Source organism: Protobothrops mucrosquamatus, unplaced genomic scaffold (genome assembly GCF_001527695.2).
Source record: "Protobothrops mucrosquamatus isolate PMUCROS unplaced genomic scaffold, P.Mucros_1.0 scaffold2009, whole genome shotgun sequence".
Classification (NCBI taxonomy): domain Eukaryota; kingdom Metazoa; phylum Chordata; class Lepidosauria; order Squamata; family Viperidae; genus Protobothrops; species Protobothrops mucrosquamatus.
The window spans coordinates 247,340-268,547 of record NW_015388122.1 but is presented as its reverse complement, the minus strand read 5'-3'; the positions used below and the strand labels follow the sequence as shown (position 1 = coordinate 268,547).

General features: G+C 41.5%; 1 protein-coding gene across 1 annotated transcript in view; it reads left to right on the top strand.

Moving 5' to 3' along the window:
- The window catches only part of WDR1 (WD repeat domain 1), a 42,545-nt gene extending 25,854 nt beyond the window's left edge, over positions 1-16,691 (top strand). Inside the window, exons 8-15 of the mRNA XM_015823842.1 lie at positions 6,916-7,149; positions 9,141-9,228; positions 9,859-10,015; positions 12,100-12,187; positions 13,141-13,251; positions 13,559-13,732; positions 14,882-15,026; positions 16,044-16,691. Coding sequence (XP_015679328.1) covers positions 6,916-7,149; positions 9,141-9,228; positions 9,859-10,015; positions 12,100-12,187; positions 13,141-13,251; positions 13,559-13,732; positions 14,882-15,026; positions 16,044-16,153 — 1,107 coding nt within the window. The 3' untranslated portion in view covers positions 16,154-16,691. The remainder of the gene's footprint in view (positions 1-6,915; positions 7,150-9,140; positions 9,229-9,858; positions 10,016-12,099; positions 12,188-13,140; positions 13,252-13,558; positions 13,733-14,881; positions 15,027-16,043) is intronic.
- The last annotated feature ends 4,517 nt before the right edge of the window (positions 16,692-21,208 follow it).

Here is a 21,208-nt window from a genome sequence, read left to right as displayed (position 1 = left end):
GACCCCTGAGGCACCCCACAAGTTAGGGGCCTGGGGGTCGACCTCTGTCCCCCTGCCAATACAGACTGCGTACGGTCGGTGAGGAAGGAGGAGAACCACTGCATAACAGTGCCTCCCACTCCTAACTCACCGAGACGCCGCAGCATGATACCGTGGTCCACGGTATCAAAAGCCGCTGAGAGGTCCAAAAGCACAAGGATCAGGGAACGGAGTGCACAAGCAGGCCCTTCTGCTTCTGAAATTCGTTTGGGACCTTTTTCTGTGATTTCAGAATTCCCCTCAAGTGCTTGTAGGCCAGGATCAGTCTGTCCCACCACAGCATTATCAGAGTAATAACAAATTTCACGAACCTGCAGGCCGCCATTTTGAAACACCATGCGGTCATTTAGCTAAGTCATTAAGGCCTACCCCAGTGTCCACCTACAGGCCTCATCACACTATCACAACTTAATCTTGCAATTTTATTCTCTAATCAATTTGGGGAGGCCCTGGGCCCGTACCTTGTGGAGAACAAGGACAAGTGCAAAGTCATGGCTCACATAAACAAGAAGGCCGACAAGCGTCCTGCTCCCTATTTTCGCAGACAGTCCTTACGACAGACAGCGGGCACATCGGTCACTCAGCCCTCCCGCTCATACACTTCCAGACAGGAAAGGCCGTACGACCGTCCTTATGACAGGACAGGGTTTCGGCCCAGGCAACAGGGACAATAAGAGGCCATTTCGTGGGACAGGACGTCCATATAGAAAGTCTAAGTGACTCCTACTCTGCCCTCCCTATCGGGGGAAGACTAGCCCACTTCTTTCATCAGTGGAAACTCACCTGCACGGACAACTGGGTCCTCCAAACCATCCAATTCGGACTGTCCCTGGAGTTTCTAGCAAGACCCCCGGACCGATTCACGGCCTGTTCTGTTTCCAGGGATACACACAAGCAGGGACTCATGCAGGGGGCCATCAAACATCTCATAGAGATTCAGGCCATAGAACCGGTGCCGACAGACCACAGGGGAAAAGGGTTCTACTCCATTCTCTTTGTGGTCCCCAAGTCCTCAGGGGGGTGGAGAGCGATCCTGGACCTCAAACATCTCAACCATTACATCACTTACAAAAGATTCCAGATGCACTCCCTCCAGTCCATCCTGGGGGGCATCAGACAGGGAGACTTCCTGGCATCAATAGACCTCACGGAAGCATATCTCCACATCCCCATTCATCCAGCTCACCGACGGTTTCTAAGGTTCTGCTACAACAGGAGACATTATCAGTACAAGGCTCTTCCCTTTGGCCTCTCATCAGCACCAGGGTGTTCACCAAAATCCTGGCTGTCCTGGCCGCCCATCTGAGGAAGATACCAATACGCGTCCAGTGTTACCTGGATGACATCCTGATTCAGGCGTCATCCTCCTGGGCAGCTCAGGCGGACGTGCATCGCACCATTCAGGTCCTTCAACTACATGGCTTCTCAGTCAATTTCCAAAAGAGCCAGCTGGTTCCCTCATTCAGGATCCTACACCTGGGTGCTGTAATAGACACCTCCAACTGCATGGTCTATCTCTCCCAGGAACGAGTGACCAGCATCAGGGAACTAGCTCGCCAGGTGTACAAGGAACATACTATTCCATTGGTCTTACTATCCCAACTATTGGGAAAGATGGTCTCCTGCATAGCCATAGTTTCCTGGGCCAGACTGCATTTGCGGGACCTTCAATGGTTCCTGTTACCTTTCCAACGGGCGAACGCCAGCACATCTACCCGTCAAGTCAGGGTCCCGGTTCACATTTGCAGGGCGCTTCACTGGTGGTTCTCACAGGCAGTGACCAAAGGGTCACCTTTCAGGGAACCGGACCGCATCACCATCACAACAGACGCCAGTCTGTTCGGATGGGGGGCCCATCTACAGTCTCAGTTTGCGCAAGGCCGTTGGTCTCGTGCGGACTTGAGACACAACATCAATTGGCTGGAGCTCAGGGCTATACACCTAGCTCTTCGTCAATTCAGGCACAGGATCAGGGGTCGCCACGTCCTGGTCCTTACGGACAACGTGGCGTCCAAGGCCCACGTCAACCGACAAGGGGGCACCAGGTCCAGGTCCCTCATTTCCGAGGCACGGCTCCTGGGTTCCTGGGCAGAGTCCAATCTGGCCTCCATCAGGGCCGAACACATCTCGGGGGTCCACAATCAGCAAGCGGACTTTCTGAGTCGAACTACGGTGGACCCCTCGGTGTGGGGGTTACATCCGGACTTGTTCTCCGAAATCTCTCACAGGTTCGGCCAACCGGTCCTCGATTTGCATCGGCGGAAAACGCCCAACTCCCCAGGTACTACTCCCGCTATCTCCTTCCAGGAGCGGAGGGGACGGATGCCTTGCGGACTCCGTGGCCACAGGGTCTCCTCTATGCATTCCCTCCCTTGCCGCTGATACCGGCAACCATCCGCACGCTGCTCCGGGAGCAGGCGGAGGTGATCCTCGTGGCCCCGTACTGGCCACAGAGGCCGTGGTTTGCCGACTTGATGAATCTTTCCCGATCCCCTCCATGGAAGATTTCCCCTCATCGCGTGTCCCTCCTTCAGGGGTCCCTCCAACACCCGGACCCCCAATGGTTGCAACTAACTGTCTGGCGCTTGAGCGCAGCATAATGGCACAGGAACTATTTTCTCCTCGCACCATTGACATGATTCAAGCTTCCCGTCGCCCAGCGACCAATCGCATTTATGGTTCTACTTGGAAGAATTTTTGCCATTGGTGTAGAAGGCGACACTTGGACATTTCCAAACTTACCGTACCTCAGATCGTAGATTATTTGTTGAGTGGTCTCGACAGAGGCCTCGTCCCTGCGACTATTCGCCAACAGGTGGCGGCCTTATCTACACTTCTCACCTGTGCGGATTCTGTTCCCCTAGCTCACCATCCTAGGATTCACGCCTTTATCAAAGGCGCTTGTAATACTAGGCCTCCTGTGGTTCACAGGTATCCTTCCTGGGAATTACCTCGCGTCCTTCGCGCTCTCACTAAACCACCCTTTGAGCCCATTATGGATATTCCGTTACAGAATTTGTCTCTTAAGGTCGCGTTCTTAGTAGCCATCACGTCAGCTAGACGTATCTCTGAGCTAGCCACGCTTTCGGTCAGGAATGACCTTTGTGTCTTTCACAGCGACCGGGTGGTCCTCCACCTGGACCCCTCATTTGTGCCCAAAGTTAATTCGCTCTTTCACAGGGCACAGGAAGTTATCTTGCCAAATTTTTGCCCCGATCCTTCCCATGACTTGGAGCGGCAGTGGCACACACTGGATGTTCGCAGGGCGCTGCGGCGCTACATTAAATGTACAGAGCCCTTTCGTAGATCTGAGGCCCTTTGTTTCTTTCTGCCCGGCTTCGTTGGGACAGAAAGTTTCCGCCGGTACCATTGGCAAGTGGATCAGAACCTGTATCGCGGAAGCGTACCAGTCCTCTTCCCTGCCGGCTCCAAGTCATATTACCGCCCATTCCACTCGCAGTGCTGCAACTTTTGCGGCATGGGCCACTTAGGCGTCCATTGAGGAGATTTGCAGGGCTGCGACATGGTCCTCACCTTCCCCGATGGTACACCATTACAGGATTGACCGTTTTGCTTCGGCGGACACCTCCTTTGATAGGAGGGTCCTCCAGCAAGTGGTCTCCGGGGACTCTATTCCGGCCTTATCTGTTTCCCACCCATCGGGACAGTGAGGCTTTGGTATGTCCCATTGGTGGATTCTCCATCTCCTGTACTGGAGAAGGGGCGTTGTCTTACCTGAATGCCTTTTCTCAGTACGGAGATGGAGAATCCACACCCACCCTTTAGGTCAGTTAGGCCTTTGCCAAGGGTTTGAGAGCCAACACCTACTCCACATTCAGCCACTTCGCCCTCGTTAAGACTGGATCTCCTAGCAAGAGGGGGCGTGTCAAGTTTGGCTACTTGGTCTTAAGAGCAGGCAGACTGTGAATACCCATTGGTGGATTCTCCATCTCCGTACTGAGAAAAGGCGTTCAGGTAAGACAACGCCCCTTCTAGTATTATGTATTATTAATGCTAAAATCAGTGAGCAAGAAAAAAGGCTATCAGTCCTGTTATTTGATAGCGAAACAAACAAGTCTGGAAACTGAAGAAATATTGAAATTTCTTCACTTGAGTAGTATTTCATAGGTTAAAATTATTCTGCATTATTGAAGCAGATTGGACTTTCTGTAGGATTTCCTTTATCACACAGTTCTAAGGAACCTCAAAATGATTGTTTGTTTGTTTATATTCAAATTTATATGACTGCCCATCTGATGAAAAGTGACTCTACAGTTATAGTCTAGACATAGATATCTAAATCTTAAGCTAAATAGGTTGGCTTCACCACCACCTTGAATTTCACCCCTAAGGTAATGAGTAACTGATGTAACTCATAATAGAGATGTTAAATGGGAGAATCTAGAAGTGCTAATCACTAGTGGAATATTCCATTATAGACAAATTGATGTTTTTAGTTCGTCTTCAAAAGCAGCTCCATGTTGTCAGAATTGGAATATTCCAAATAAGAGAAGGGTCTCCCTAATAGGAAAGGTTATAACTGAAGATATGCAAAGTATATAGCCACAATTGTCTCCTGTTCTTCGAGTAGGATATTGGTCCCCAAAGACCAATATCTGGTCTTTGGGGACCCCAAAGACCAGTTCTGCATGGGACAGTGCAAACCTGCCCAGAGTCAGAAGGAATATTTCTGATATTAGATGGCTTTCAAACCCATAGTGTGAATCTCTTTCAGGAAGAAGGGGACAATTGCAAAGGAGTGACTTCCCTTCTCAACTCTCAAAGGCAGTCCAGTAAGATATTGAGTGCTATTGGAAGTCCTGCAAGACCAGGATAGACCTTTCAGATAGATATTCAATGTCTAAGTCTCACCATAGGTTGTTCACAAGGGTGATCAATGTCTCAGTACTATCCCTAGGTCTGAAATGTGGACTGGAAAGGTCCAGATTATCCATCTCCTCCAGGATACTGCAAGCCTCAGACCATCTTCTTAACAACATTTCTTAAAAAGGAAAGGTTGGAGACTGAACAATTATTTCGCAGTAATGCTAGGTTAAGTGTTTGTTTCATGCAAGGGGACATATATATCAAGGCAGATGGCATCAGCCCTTCTCTTCATAATTAATATGTTCAGACTTCTCCCAGATAACTGCAAGATGCATCTTTGGTCACCATAGTAGGACTTGCCCAGTTCAAGTGGATTTGAGGAGTTTTATTCTCCAGATGTCTTCAAAACTCACAGATTGTCTTCCAGCCCATCCTTCCCTGTAATGGTTGCAGGCAATTTTAAAGCTGGTCTGTGGATTCAATAAAAAAAGGAAAATATTGCTATTCTCCTCTCTTATCAGCCCCATATATGCTTCTCTTACTGTCTCTGGCCATATTTGCTCCTTGAGTTCTGCCAGTGTTTTCCTAGGCATCTCCTCTATCGCTTCATATCTTGTAGCTTCTTGGTAAATGAAACTCCTCTGGATTGTCAAATTGAGGTTGCTAAAGAGCAATTTTGTTGAAAACTGCCACTGTCTCAAGATTCCAACTGGTTACTCAATAGAACTGTGCACAAGGGCCTTGTGAAACTCACTAAGCATCCTCTGAAAGATCCTCAAGAGAGATCTAGGGTGGACTTATCACATAGGTCTATTTTGCTTGCAAATATTGGGAACTTTGCTCTGAAGCAATCAAAAGAGTGATCTGACTTAAAAAGAACAGATGTTAATGCTTTCCACTCTTAGATCATATCAAATCCGCTCTAAGACAGAGTGTGGTGGAATATAGTCAGCTGTCACAGAATGGTGACAGATGCTCTTTCTCAGAAGGCAAAGAAACAATGGTGCTTGGAATGTTTGATAGGAAGAGGGGGAGATCGGATCTTCCCTCACAGTTCACAGAATATATCATTATTGCAGATAATTGCTTCAGTCTGGCACAATTCTATTTGTAAATAAAAATAATAAAGGGATTATTCAGAAGTAACTCCATGTGTTTAGGGGCTTTCGCCACCCGGGAACACACTTTTCCTTATGGAAAAGCAGAAGTTATTCAAAACAGCAGCATAAATCAAAGAGAAAAGGGGGGGAAAACCAGATGAAGTCTAGCAGAGGGTTAAAATAAATCAGCATTCAACCAGCCAGCCAACTTTTAAAGATAAAGAGCAAAGTGAAACAGTTGCTTTAAAAGTGAAGTTAAACCTAACATGCTTAAGAAAATGAACTGCTGAGAGGAAAGATAAGATGACCAGTGACTTTCCCACTCTTCCCACAGGGAATTACAATCTTCAAAATTCTTTTAGCTATCCTCATGCACAATGCAATCTCATAGACACATTCCAAAATTTTGGTAAATAATTCAATATCACATTAGCATCTTTAACATTTAAAGGTTTCCCCATAAATCTACTTATATAAATACTATTTCAGAACAGTGTCAAAAAAATCACCAAACCATATCATATAGGTCAGTGAACTCTTAGATTTTTTACATCTCCAACAGAGGAAATCTTTCAAATTTTTGATGAATCAGCTTTTACCTCAAATCCATTGATACAATTTTAATGATTTTAAGGACTTGCAGCCATTGATACAAACATTATCAGATACTCCAATTCTTTGGTACGTGTTTGATATATTCCAAAAATATTCTTGGTCTTTTGATCTAAATAGGTTGTGGGTTTAATTTCTACGATGGATTCCATCAATTGGGCAAGTATCCCAGGTGCCTTTGGAGCAGCAAGCATCTGGTGCATATTGAGGTGTTATTCCAGAGTTTAATTTGACTTCTGTTTGATATGAACTTCACCCTCAAGAAAGGAATCATATTTATTTCTTAAATACTTTCTTCTTATCCTATTGATAAGTTATTTTTTTTTTCTGTTAACAGATTAGTTGGAGTCCAGATGGCCATCGCCTTCTTTCTGCTTCTGGGGACAAAACAGCTAAGGTCTGGGATATTGGTGCCCAGAGTGTGATAACTACATTTAAAATGGGATCAGATGTTCTGGACCAGCAATTGGGCTGTTTGTGGCAAAAAGGTCATTTATTGACCCTATCCCTTTCTGGCTATATCAACTATCTGGATGAGAACAATCCAAATAAGCCTCTTTGCATTATAAAGGTTTGTGGAATAATTAAGGCAGTGAATTCTAGTTTTCAGCCTCTGTTTAGCAATAATAATCATGGCTATGAAAAATAATTCAATCAAAGACTGGTTTGAATCACAGTGATTATATTATTCTGTTGGCTATTATTGAGTTAGTTTAAGCATAGTGGTTTTAATAAAAGTAAATCAACTCTGCATTTTAGGTGAATATTGTTGATACCATTATGGGAAATGCAAATACTTTAAAAAAAAATAATCTTGTATTGGGGTATGTTAATATATAGAATATCACATGTCCACATACAGACCTTTTTAGCATCTAGAGAATGTGATCAGTTCTATGCAGCAAAGCTTTTGACCTGTATTTCCTAAAGATCAGGTCTTAAAATGGGTTTGATGTGGCTAATACTTGGAATGGAGGCCACAGAAAACCACAGGGAAATGGGTTTGACTGGAAAGTAAAAAGAATTCTCATAGAGGGTAGAAAAAGCTGTCTCCAGCTCTTCGTCCACATAGTCCAGGGTATTCCTTGCCTGGGATTTTTACTTCTCTTGTCACACAATCCTCAGTTATCCAGAACTCATATTCATCATTCAGTCTTTGGCTTTTTTAGTCTTCCAGCCCAGAACATTTACTTAATACCAACTTTACTTACTTCAAATTCATTTTCCTCACATCACTTTTAGCATCTGTTCCCTTCCTTGCCAACTCTGCCCCAACTGTTCAGCACCTTCTCTGCCTGGATTGGTTTCTTCCTCGAAGGGAGAGGTGACATCCAAGGAAAGTGCCAAAATAGAATGTCTGAAAGCCCAGGTAGAGAACAGGCAGCCGAGAGGATGCACTGCTGCCCTTACACAGTTGAGAGACTTTGAAGGTATTTGTGCTTCAGCAGGTCTGATTCTTCCTTAGTGAGAGGTAGTAGTTTAAGGCACTCTGAGTGAAGCTACTTGTCCTTTTTCTCCTGCCTTGTCTCTGCAGAACAGGCCACCTTGCCTTTTCTCTAGCTTCATCCAAAAGAGCAAAACATCCCTCCTCTAGTCTTTCTGTGCTCCATATGAATTATACTAAACTGAATAAACGGCTTCTTCTACTTGAGCTGCAAGCTTGTCTGAGGAAAACATATAATCTTGGATTACACTGTTATTTGCTCCAAAATAGGAATAGGAATAGGAATATGGAATGGAATAGGAATACGGAATGGAATGGAATATGGAAAGGAATGGTATGGTATGGTATGGTATGGAACGGAATGGCTTTATTTGGCCAACAAGGAATTTGTCTTGATGCAGAAGCTCTCAGTATACAAGCAAAACAATAGAATCATCATAATATCAATAAGAGGGGGAAGTAAAGAAGATAATAAGAAAGATAAGTGGTAATCCTACAGCCATAATACATGGGTAAATATACATAGACACTAGACAGCACCATAGGAATTATATGTTCAGCAGATTGATGGGGAAAAAACTGTCCTGCATCTACTTGTTTTGGCATGCAATGTCCTATAGCGCTGTGCCAAGGAAAGGAGTTGAAACAGTTTATGCCCAGGATGTGACAAGTCTGTAGATACCATAATCCTGTAACTATCACAATGTTTTGATTTGAAATGTCTGAAAAGGGATTTTTCATAAGAAGTGTAAGCTGTTGAGGGAATCCTGTGAACTTTTTAATGTTTTAGAAGGTAACAATGGCAAAAAGAAAGTCTTTGGCATATAGCATATAGTTACCTTATTTTTTCAGTAGTCTGTATTCAAGTGAAAGAAAGGTTGGGCAGACAGTTTTTCCGATGGTCCATAAACTTTTCTTTGGCTACCACTAAAGTAGCTGAAGCTTAGAAAACCCTTTTCTAAGAAAAGGCCAGATAGTTTTGTTGGGAATCTAGGAGCTATTCCTGCTCCATTGGATCTAAACCGCTGGTTTTGATGTGAAGAAGTTTAAGTAAATGTCTTTGTTTTTTAAAAAAGATAAATATGGCTTTTGTAGTAATTATATCTGCTTTCTTGCAGGGTCACAGCAAATCAATACAGTGTCTTACAGTGCATAAAAATGGAGGCAAATCCTATATATACTCTGGAAGCCATGATGGACATATTAATATCCTTTAAATGATTAACAATTTTTGTGCTAACCTGAGGTGGCTAAATAACTATTTTTTCATTATTATTTTTTGTCATCTCTACGAAATATTATTAACAAACAGGATATACTAGAGCTGTTCATGCTTATTTGAATTGCTGAATGAAAGCCTTAAAGTTGTCCAGCTCTCTTTTTTTGAGATATTCAGTATAATTTGAAGTTATTCTATTTGAGGTGAATAAAATAGTTAGCATAGAACCTCCTCCATGCAGCATTTCTAGCTTCTCAAACTTTAAGTGTCTTTCTCTCCCATTGTCCAAATATATTTTCATCAACCCTCCAGCATTTTGCATAACATCCAAAGTATTTTCTATGCATTTCTTTATAAGTAATTTAAATTTATGAAAGGCTTATAGTCCTTTATAAAAGCATCAGACATGGCAAGTTCCATTGGGGTTTACAGTGCTGATACCAGTGTTGATTTCTTAAAACCTTGGGAGAATAATCATCATCATTTAGTTTGGGCATTTATTGTTGACTATCTAAATGTATGCAGCAGAACTTTTGACATAGCTTGTTATAAGGATTAGGTTTTGGATTTTCTTTTCTCCGCATCCTGAAGAGAATTTCCTTAATATTTTTTTGCACATTATTGGGATTCTGAAACAGGAGAAAATAATGGATTTGGTGGGAAAGGACACACAAACCTAGTTTCCCGAATGGCTGTGGATGACTTTGAGCAGTTGGTCAGCTGTAGTATGGATGATACTGTGCGTTATACCAGTCTTAACAAAAAGGAGTACAGGTATTTGTGTTTTAAGCTTTCATCACAATTTTTTTCTGTCATCCTACCATTAAAATATCTATTTCAATTTTTAGGCAATTTAGTGTGTTATATGAAAATCTGTCTCTGATAAGCAGTTTTCACAAGCAACAATAGCATGTTTTCCATACTGTGATTAATGTTCAGTAGCATCCTTGTTACCGTATTAATGTCATGTGCCACACACATGAGTAATTGTATTTATTCAAATGTAAACACATTTTAGAAGTTGAAATGAAATAATATTGAAGAAAAAAATTCTAAGGGTAAAACAATGGAGAGAAACTCTACATTGTTGTTATGCTAAAGTAAATTGATTCTGAAGCCAGTTTTCATGTTCCAGAACTGGTGAAGAATAACACAACTTGGTTATATCTTTCTAGTTTGACTGTGTGAACCCTGAGGAAAGTAGTCAGGGTTCTCTACAGCCTTGGCTCTGCCAAATGTAATCTCAATCCCTGCCCTTCCTGGTTAATAAAAGCCTGGTTTAGGATGCTGGTAAATGCATCCTTGAATAAAGAGATGCCACTATCCTCCTTAAAGGAGGCAGTGATTTGTGGATGCCTTAAAAGCTATCACAGGATATGTGGGTAGTTATTAACCAGACATAAAACTTTCCTTTTGGGGAAAAGGTTGAGAAAGTGATGGGGCTGCAGCAGAAGAGAACCATGGAGGAAATTGATTATTTGGATCAGGTTTCATGTCAAGAAATTGTGTAAAGATGACAATGACCATGGAGAGAGTGGGATTGGGGAGTGCAACAGTATTGGTGATGCTTGATCTTTCAGAGGTTTTTGATATCATTAGTCATGATATATTTCTAGATCTGCAATGTTTCTCCTCTTTCCTAAAGAGGTGGTTCCAGTTGCCTGTGTTACACAGATCAGGTTTTAGATTACATTTGTGGGGTGCTGTGGTTGCAGGGCTTGATCTTCCAATTCTTGTTCAACACTTGTATGAAATCATTATAAAGGAGAACATCCATCAATGTAGGATACCAAATACTATATCTTAGCCCTGACCTGCAGAGTGGTTTGAGGTGGATTGAGTCTGGATAGGGGGGAACAAGTTGATGTTCAGCTCCAGCAAGGCAGACTGGCTCTGGATTTATATGCTATTGGATTCCAGAAAGATTCCATATTTAGTTCTGGCTTTGGAAAAATTTGGAATTTTTTCCCCATAGTTTTCTCATGCCAAACTGGCTTGTAATGCAGGTGTTCTGCTGGATCCACAGTTCCAGGATCCACACAGAGAAGGTGGCATTTAGGTCCCGGAAAGCTATAGCCACATCTCCATCTCATTTACCACTTGCATCCATGTTTGGAATAGAAGGCTTTACTCATAGTGATTCATGCATCTTGATTGAACTATTGTAGTGTATTCTACATGGGACTGTTCTTGAAAAGTATTCAGAAACTACAAGTAATCATGTGGGTTCTTCATTGTGTTGTGTAGCACTTCTGGGGAAGAAACTGATTAACCATTTGACTTCCAGGTGCTAGTTGTCACTTTTAAACCCATGTACAGTTCAGCATCTGCATGTCTGTGGGACACCCTTCTCCCAATGGTGCCTGCCTGGGTGAACAGGTCCATCTATTTGCTCAAGAGGCCAGAGAAACATGGCCTTTTCTATTGCTGCCCCCTCCCCCTTTTAGAAAATCGTACCCCAGACATTTGAATGGTCTCTTTTCTTTTAACATTTAGAAAATTTATAAAATAAAACAACCCTGGGAAATAGAATAAGATGTTTGTCCACTACTAATGGAAATAATTCTAATTACAGAGAAATAGATCAGAACTCTTTTTATAGTCTTCAAGTGCAGTTTAATGGTTCTGATTGGTGGATTGTATTTAATTTGTTTTAATCCAAACAATACTTTCAGAACAAGTATTGCTCAGAGTCAGTAGTGCTTGGAGTGGGCAGTGAACCTGTAAAATATATTCAGAAGCTATTATGGCAGACTTGTGCCATAATTGTTCTGGCTGCTTTTGTAAGCAGCTTGAATACTTCATAGTATGTACCTGCTCATGTTTCTTCAGTTGGGAAAACTTGCTTTTTTTTTTAGCAGCGAAAATGTTATAAAAATGGATGTTCAACCAAAATGTGTGGCAGTTGGACCTGGAGGATATGCAGTGGTCATATGCATAGGAGAAGTGAGTAAATGCAGAAAAACGGATCATAGTGCATTCTTTTATTCAGTTATTTTAATTGTGTTACTTTGGGGAAGTGACTTTGTGCCTTTAGTATGTTTTATAAATCCAACTGCTCTAGTCAGTTGACATTTCATTGTATTGTGTAAACTATAAAAAAAAATTCAGTAACCAGGTCAAGGGATGTCGTTAGAATGCAGCAATAGTGATTTAGGAGGTTCCTCCCCACAAATTAATAACAAAGTAGGGAAAGAGGTATAAACATGCAATGAGTATATGAAGAAAAAGGGTTGTGGCACTTGTTTTGAACTCACAGAGGGGAAAAAATCTGTTGGAGAAATCCCTGATTGGAATATTGAACTCTAGACAAAAGATCAAGAGCCAGTTTGGTCTAGCGGTTAAGGCAGGGGTCCATAGCCCACTATTGGGCCTTGAACCCTTCAGAACTGGGCCGTAGAAGTGATGGATAAGTACATACCCATTTATACGAGCAGTAGGCAAGCACGGGCAAGTGTGCACCATTTGCATGAGTGGCATTTGTGCGCTCCAGTTGTGCAAGGGGTGTGTGTGCATGCCTGTTGCTCGTGCAAATGGAGCTACATTCGCACTTGCATGCTACTCACATGGAACCATCCCCTCTTTCCCCCCCCCCCACCTGGGCCAGCCCGCAAAGCCAGAAAGGTTGGGGAACTCTGGGTTAAGGCACCAGGCTAGAAACAGGAAACAGTGAGTTCTAGTCACAGGACACAGGCATAAAAGCTTTTTTGGTGACTATGGGCCAGTCCCTCTCTCTGACCATGAGATCAGATTTGACAACTGGTCAGTCAATTCCTGTTGCAATTAATGGATTAGCACTCAGTTAATTGTAAATAATGTGGACCCTGCACTTGTAGGGAAAAATGTTAGAAAGAAAAGACTATAAGCAAAAGTTCATGCATATTTTTCTTCAATTATAGATTATTTTGATGAAGAATAAGAAGAAGTGTCTTGCAATTGATAACCCTGGTTTTGAACCAGAAGCAGTGTCAATTCACCCTGGAGGTGGGACAGCAGCAGTTGGAGGAACAGTAAGAATATTTCTCATGAAATCATCTAATTCTCAAGCTTTTGACGTGCATACAGAAATGCAATAAATATTTTTTTGTAACAGAATTTTCTTAAAACCTTATTCCTTAATTTTGGATTTGGGGGTCCCTTGAATACACTCCTTTTATCATGCAGTTATAATTGATCTTCATAAGCTGTGTTGCATTATTTTCTGGCTAAAGTGTCATATTTCTGCCTCTTTTTTTAAAGTATCCTTCAGATTTGAAAGCATCCACAATTTCCTTTGGTGCATGCTTAAGCTTACACTTGTTATATTTGTATCTCCAGGATGGGAAAGTACATTTGTATGCAATTCATGGAGCTTCTTTAAAAATTGAAGAGATGGTCCTGGAAGCCAAAGGACCAGTGACTGACCTGGCATATTCTCCTGATGGAGCTTTCCTGGCTGTGACAGATGCAAACAAAGTTGTCACAGTATTCAGTATTGCTGATGGCTACGGGGTAAGAACTATGTTAATCATCTGCAATTGGGTTTTTAGCTTTATGTCTTAAATAGAAAGCATAATAATAGTTCTGCCACATAAATCCCATTTCTAATCACCTTGCAGTGGCATCCGGTAGATTTATGGTCAATCCTCATAAGCAGGTTTGTTAGTAGTATAAAGGCTGCTGGCCTATAGTTTTGGTAATTAAGATGCACTTTGGAAGAACTATGTCACCTAATGAAAGTATTGATAGGTTGAAATGATCAAATCAAAGCTTATTGTTGGAACCTATTCCCCCATTTTTTTTTAAAAAAAATATATGCATAACCACTTAAATGTAATCTTGCATTGTTTACTCACCTATATTGATTTCCCTTATAGATTTGGTATAATTAGAACATGAAAGTACATAAATGGTTGAATAATTATTAGAATAATTATTAATAATTAATCATCATCAGTAAATTGGAAAAGGCAGCTTTACTTTACATCCTGCAACGATACTTTAGAATATGGGTGTCAAACCCGTGACGTCATGTGTCGTGACGTATTGCGACTTTTTCCCCATTGCTGGCAATGGGGTGGGCGCGGTTTTGGCATGATGCATCGGACCCGTGGGCTGACAGTTTGACATCCCTGCTCTAGAAGGACTAGGGTGGACCTGATGGCAGTATTCCAGTATTTGAGAGGCTGTCATGAGGAGAAGGGGGTCAATTTATTTTCCAAAGCACCCAGAAGGCAAGACAAGAAATAACGGATGGAAATTAATCAAGGAGAGAAGCAACCTGGAATTAAGGAGAAACTTCCTAACAGTGAGGACAATTAACCAGTGGAACAGCTTGCCTTCAAATGTTGTGGGTGCTTCATCACTCAAGGTTTTTAAGAAGAGACTGGACAGCCACTTGTCTGAAATGATATAGGGACTCCTACTTGAGCAGGGGATATAGGGACTCCTACTTGAGCAGAACTAGAAGACCTCCAACTCTGTTCTGATTATTATTATTAAAAACCTTTAACACCATCAAATATCCACATCTACTTATCTCAGGTCCTTGGAAAGGACTTAATAGGACAGTCCAGTCTGACTGTGTGACAAACCATACTAATAAAATAATTTAATTTTGGGATTAAAAATATTGTATGAAATTATTTTTTTTCTGAATAGGAACATAATGTATTCTATGGCCATCATGCAAAAATAGTTTGTGTTGCTTGGTCCCCTGATAATGAGCACTTTGCTACTGGTGGCATGGACATGTTGGTGAACGTTTGGACCCTAAATGATCCAGAAACCCGAGTCAAAATACCAGGTGATTCAGGCTTTTTTTCATTTGAAAGAAGTAATGCTGAAATAGATTGAAAAAGAAGATGTTGCAGTCTATATTACTATATTGCTACATTCTATTTGATACACAAAATTAAAGTTTTCAGGAAAATGTTTAGGTTTGAAAATGAATTTTTCCACAGAGAATCAAAAATCAATTGTTTCTACGAGACTTAATTGAAGGAGAGTGCCCAATCCATGCATTTTTATCTTCCTTGTTTCTTCTCCCATAAGAATTGTAGAATTTGAGAGACCGAAAGGGCAGTTCATTTATTCATTCTTTCATTCTTTCATTCATTTTATTCAGTTTACTCATTTATTTATTCAATTTCTAGAGCTGTTTCTCAGCATAGAAATCCATAAAAGATGCCATATAGTTTCTGCTTTGAAATGTCCAAGGAAGGAGTTCCTACCATTTTTTATGAGCCATTGGTCCTGCTATTAAATACCATGTTCCCCGAAAATAAGACTGGGTGTTATATTAATATTTGCGCTTATTTTCCGATTAGGCCTTATTTTGGGGGAAATGCAGTACTAAATGCGTCCATCTGGCTGATGATCTTAACTGGGGCTTATTTTGGGGGTAGGGCTTATATTACAAGTAACCTGAAAAATCATGCTAGGGCTTATTTTCCAGTTAGGTCTTATTTCTGGAAAAACAGGGGTAGCAGTTCCTGTAAGGATTTTTTTTTCCTTTCATTTGGAAGCTGCTTTCCAGCAAACTAAATTCCTGCTCTTTTCATGAGGCTTCGTTTTTAAAGAAAGCCTACAATCTGTTTAATATTAAAAGAGAAGAACTGTAGGAGCCTCAGGAAGGGTACCAGATCCAACATTTTATAGCAGTGATGTGCAAGGTGAGCAAACAGTATTAAGGAAGGAAGCAATTACATGGCTAGCCAGACTGAAAGTCATATTAGTGCTAAGCTTTTTTTTTCAGAATGAATCTAAACAATTGGACAAGATTGTAATTACTCACATTTCTCTTTCATCTTTCCTTTGCTAGATGCACACAGGTTACATCACATTAGTGGTTTAGCATGGCTGGATGAACATACCTTGGTAACAACATCACATGATGCCTCAGTCAAAGAGTGGTCTATTTCCTACAAGTAAAATGCCTTCAGTCAGAATAACCTCATCAGGAGAGACTACTAGAGTGAAAGAAAGCATTTTTTTCTGAAAATTTAGCAAATGTATAATGGGATTCTATAGCATATTCTACTATCTTTGCAGGCAGTGTTTATATCTGTAATTACATAACTGTTGAAAAGCTTTAGTCAGTAACAGTTTGCACATGAAAAGCACTTAAATTATATTTGAAGTTTAAAAAATCTTTTGTGTGCTCAACATTCCAGAGTTTGCAATCTAGCAGGATGATAGAACTGATTTGGTTCCTTATTTTTAATACTATATGCAAAACACATATTCACCTGATCATGTACAGCATGAGATAACTCTCATTTTTTCTACTTGCAGAACATTTCTGTACTAAGTCATAATAAGAATGCTTATTGTGATCCACAAAAATGAATTGTGATGTGCAACTACTGTATATGAGCTTGTCTGTAATCCCCCAAACTGTGGTCTCAGATTTCCTTCAAAAGAAAACAGTGGGGTACATCTATAATAAAGTTTTTGGTATTTCCTGTGCAGATTTGTAGTTATTTTTAAGATAAAGGCATTTTTTCCAGATTGACAGTTGTTACTGTTTTGCACAAATAAGAATATTTGATTACGATTTGTTTGGAAAAGGAATGCTTCTAGATCAGCTTTCAATATATATTTTTCATGAGGAGAAAGATGTTGATATAAGAAAGCATGGATTAGTCATAAAAATATTTTATCATTATTAAGTATTAAAACAAACCAAATCATTATTTTGCTTTGAACTTGTCTTTGCAAAGATCAATCCAAGCCCAGTGAAATAAAATAACTTTAGGAAATTCATGTTCTCAACACAGATCTTCTGTATAGCTTTAGAGCCTGGCTAGAAGGGTCAAGGAGTCCAATCTGCTGCTGAAAGAGCTACCTGCCCCCTCTTAAGATCTCCAATGAAGTGGAACTTGGTTCCATGTTTCAACTGTTCTGACCATGAGGATTTTTTTACTAAGACTTAACAAGCATCTGTCTTCCTGTGCCTTAAGTCCACAATTGCCTGTCCGAACAAGTGAACTAGAAGCAATAGCACATGAGGACAGGTATGACATAGTTGGCATTACATAAACCTGGTGGGACAAAACCCATGACTGGAATGTACTGATGGATGGATACAAATTGTTCAAAAGAAATAGATCTACAAAAAGAGGAGGGGGAGTTGCACTATATGTAAGAGAACACTACATATCTACATAAATGCACTTGATCAAAGATAAAACCCCTTCAGAATGTATATGGGTCAATATAAAAGGGGGGGAAAGTGACATTGCCACAGGTACAGTATATATTACAGGCCACCCAAAAAATCAGAAGAAATAGATGAACTCTTTGCCAATCAGTTAAATGTATGTAGGAAGCATACCACAGTAGTAATGAGAGACTTCAACTATACTCTTCAACTTATGATGACTATCGGGATTGGAATTTCCATCACTAATGATGAATTCATAAATAATTTCAGAATCTGTATATTAAATCTGAAGTGTTGAATAAAATAGAAGAGGTTATTCCTGAGACCAGTTATACCTTATTTTCATTGCAGCCACACACAATTTGGCTACTGAATGGTTTCCAATCCAGAAGATGATTCATATAGAAATTCTCTGCCTCCCCTTGAAGTTTACAAATTAGTGGCTGAATGTAAGTAGATTTAAAAATAATGACAATGAATCATGACCCTTCATCCATGCAGCAGTACTGGTAGACTCTTTGAAGGAAAAGCACAAGTTCCACAACTAAAATGTCCCTTTGGTTACCACCAAAATGAACAACATTGGAAAAATGGCTGAGAAATAAGGCTAAGAAATAATGGGGGAAAGAAATAAAAAGTGATAAAGTAATAAGTTATAAGCAAATATGTATTTTGGCAAGCTCTATAATTGTGTGCCTTGCAATAATTTCCCATAATATGTTATGTGTTCGTGGGGGAGTAAGATTGCCACTGCACAAAGATTTCCAAGGGATGTGAAATCTGCATTGCAACTCCCTGTGTGGTATCTCAATACTATGATTTCTCAATGAAAGTCACTTTCTACCTGAAGCAGAGGACAAACTGTATTTTCTCTGCCACAGGGATTCCAAAAGAAGCACTTCACTGGTTCCCTGTAGAAGTGAATGGCAGACATTTGAAGAGGAAAAGGTCTTTTTCATTTCACTTCAGTTCCTGAAAATCCAGCCTGCTCATTTTTCTGTTTATTCATCTGCAGTACCTAAACGTGGAGTTTGTGTCAGCAGAGAATAAGTCTGATCCCTTGCTTGTAGGACTGCCTTTTAGGTAACTGAAGATGGCTGTCTTCTCTCATCAGTTTTCTCTTCTGAAAGCACCCAATTCCTTAAAACATAACTTAGTTTTGGTCCCTCTACATCTACAGAGGACATTCAGAACTTTAGAAGCAGATGAAACATTCAACTTTATCTGGATCCAGAGATAGATAAAGCATGAGCTGAAGTAGGCCACTGTACTAGAAAAGGGCTCCTCTTCCAGCAAATCAGATGAATGCGACATTTATTTCCATCTTCAAGATTAGATTATTGAACAGAACAGAAAGTTCTTCAGATGCATTCTATGACTGAATCTGGAGTCTTTTCTTAACATGCTCTGACCAAAAATAGTTACTTGAATGCCAAAAAGACTGGCAAATGTGTAATTTAAGATAGACTCATTGAACAGTCCCATTTCTCATGCCAGTATCAATACCTCAAACACAATGAATATTTTGGATGTGGAGTTCTTCGCTCTTGTTTTTTTTTTTTAATGCTACAGTACATTCTTAGAAATATAATGGTTTTACTTTGAAATTAGAAGCTTTGGACAGAGGTACTTGTCTGTGACTGCAGAGAATTGCTCTGGGTTGCCTGCCAAATTATTACCTTTATTAGCCTCGGTTGCAGCCTTCAGTGGAACCCATTAAAGGCCATTCCTGAGAAAAACACCTCTGATGTAAAGTTGTTGAATGTATGTGTTATGTCCTGGGTTTTGATTGATGGATCAGGTGCAGGAAGTTGCACTGAGACCCGGGCAGACCACGTGGCCTGCTGAGCCAGACAGGCTGTCTCCGAGTTACTGAGCATGCATTTGAGCGGGAAAATACATTGCATTCATTGGCTGACAACACCCCAGGGTAAATGAGGCGGAGCCATTTTGTTCAGTGTTCTGTTAGCTGAAAATAAAGAAGTACCTGTTTGTTTCTCTGCCTCGTTCAATGCCTACCAATGCGCGAAACAGAACATTGGTGACGAAGGTGGGATCGTGCTGCCAAAGATTCAAAGGCTGACTCACCACAGAAAGCCTGCAAGTGCTTAGAAGTGTGGCATTCCAACTTCCTTCCACTTTGCCTGCCAGTACGAAGACGCTGGAGGAAAGTATGGCTAGGATCGCCCTGGAACCCTTCAGAAGCCTGCGCAGCATGAGGTGTTGAAAGAGGCTGCCAAAATTCACCATGGTGATGATCGGTTGTCTTTCTGAATTCGGCGTCACGCATCCTGAACGCTGGAGCGCCTATGTTGCCAGGGTGGAAAATTATTTCAGAGTCAACCAAGTTCAGGAGGACGGTCTGAAGGCCGTGATGCTGCTGTGTGTTTGCGGTCAAGAGACTTTTGACATTGCTGAAAATGTGGTTGCTCCAGCACCCTTGGAGTCCATTGCTTATGCGGAACTTAAGAAATGCTCAAAGAACATTTTGAGCCGAAGCTGTCAGTCATCGCTTGGCGACATGCTTTTGAACAGCGGGACCAGCATCCAGAAGAGTCTGCCGCAGATTTCATTGCTGCTCTGCGTCAAGCTGCAAGGCCTTGCGAATTCAAGGACTTGGAAGAACGGCTACGAGATTGGCTAGTTTGCAGTCTGAGGAGCCGAGAACTTCAGCAAAAAGATTTTTACTAAGGAAACTGTCTCCTTCCAAGATGCCCTGAGGGAGACAATGGCTGAAGAAGAAGCAGGTGGAGCTGTTAAGGCCTTGCGGCTCTCTGAGAACCCTCTTTGCTTGGACACAGTCCATCAAGAGGTCACTGAGAGGGTTGAAGAACCAGAATCGGACAAGGTCGATCGTTTGCAACAACCAATGGAAAGAAGGCCCCAAAGGCAAGCTGAGAAAAACCTTGACAAGACAGTTCCCTTCTGGACTTCCGGTTCCTGATCGCGGCGCTGGCAGTCGGGCGGAGAGAGTCATCTCTTCGCCGGCCGGTTTCCTTTCGCTGGTAGACCCTTAACAGGGTCGAAAGTCGCCCTGGAGGGGTGACTACCATTGAGGAGGACTCTCGGTGGCAGCTCCTTCCATGGTCTGAGGCAGCTCCTTAGGGCCGACGGAGAAAAGATCGGCCATTAACATGGCTGATCACTTAGCTGCACCAGCCGAAAGTCAGAAGAACATCCAACGTAAAGAACCACCGTGGAAGATCCGGGTGAGACCCTTCCCTCCCTCTCTTTACCCTAACTATCTCCCTGTGAAAAGCTTTTGGAATTATTTCCCTGCTTTGAGAGAGCGGTGTTTTTTCACTTGGGAAAACAAGCTCTGGAAACAAAAGAAAAAATAATTAATTATTACTGGCTATTTCTATTTTTGGATACTCTGGCGTCCTGAAAAAATCCCTATTATAGAATTTTATCACTCTATCTACTTATTAAGCTGGAGAATATTGTTGTTTTTTTTTTACTTTCCTAACTGCAACCATTCATTTCTCCCCCACAAGGCTGCAGTGGCAGAGCCATTACACCGGGTCTTGGACAAACAGGCTCCATGGAAGTGGACAAAAGTCCACGAAAAGAGTTTTGCTGAGGTCAAAGCATTGTTGTCTTCCACCTCATTTCAATGAGCAGTTGCCAGTTAGCATTGGGGCTTTCTTAAGCCACCTCAGGGCAGATGGGACACAAGTCCCTGTAGTCTATTACTCCAGGACTCTTTCTGCTGCTGAGCGCAATTACGCACAAATAGATAGAGAGGCATTGGCCATTGTGGCTGGCATCAAGAAGTTTCATGACTTTTTGTATGGCCGCCAATTCACGGTCTTCACGGA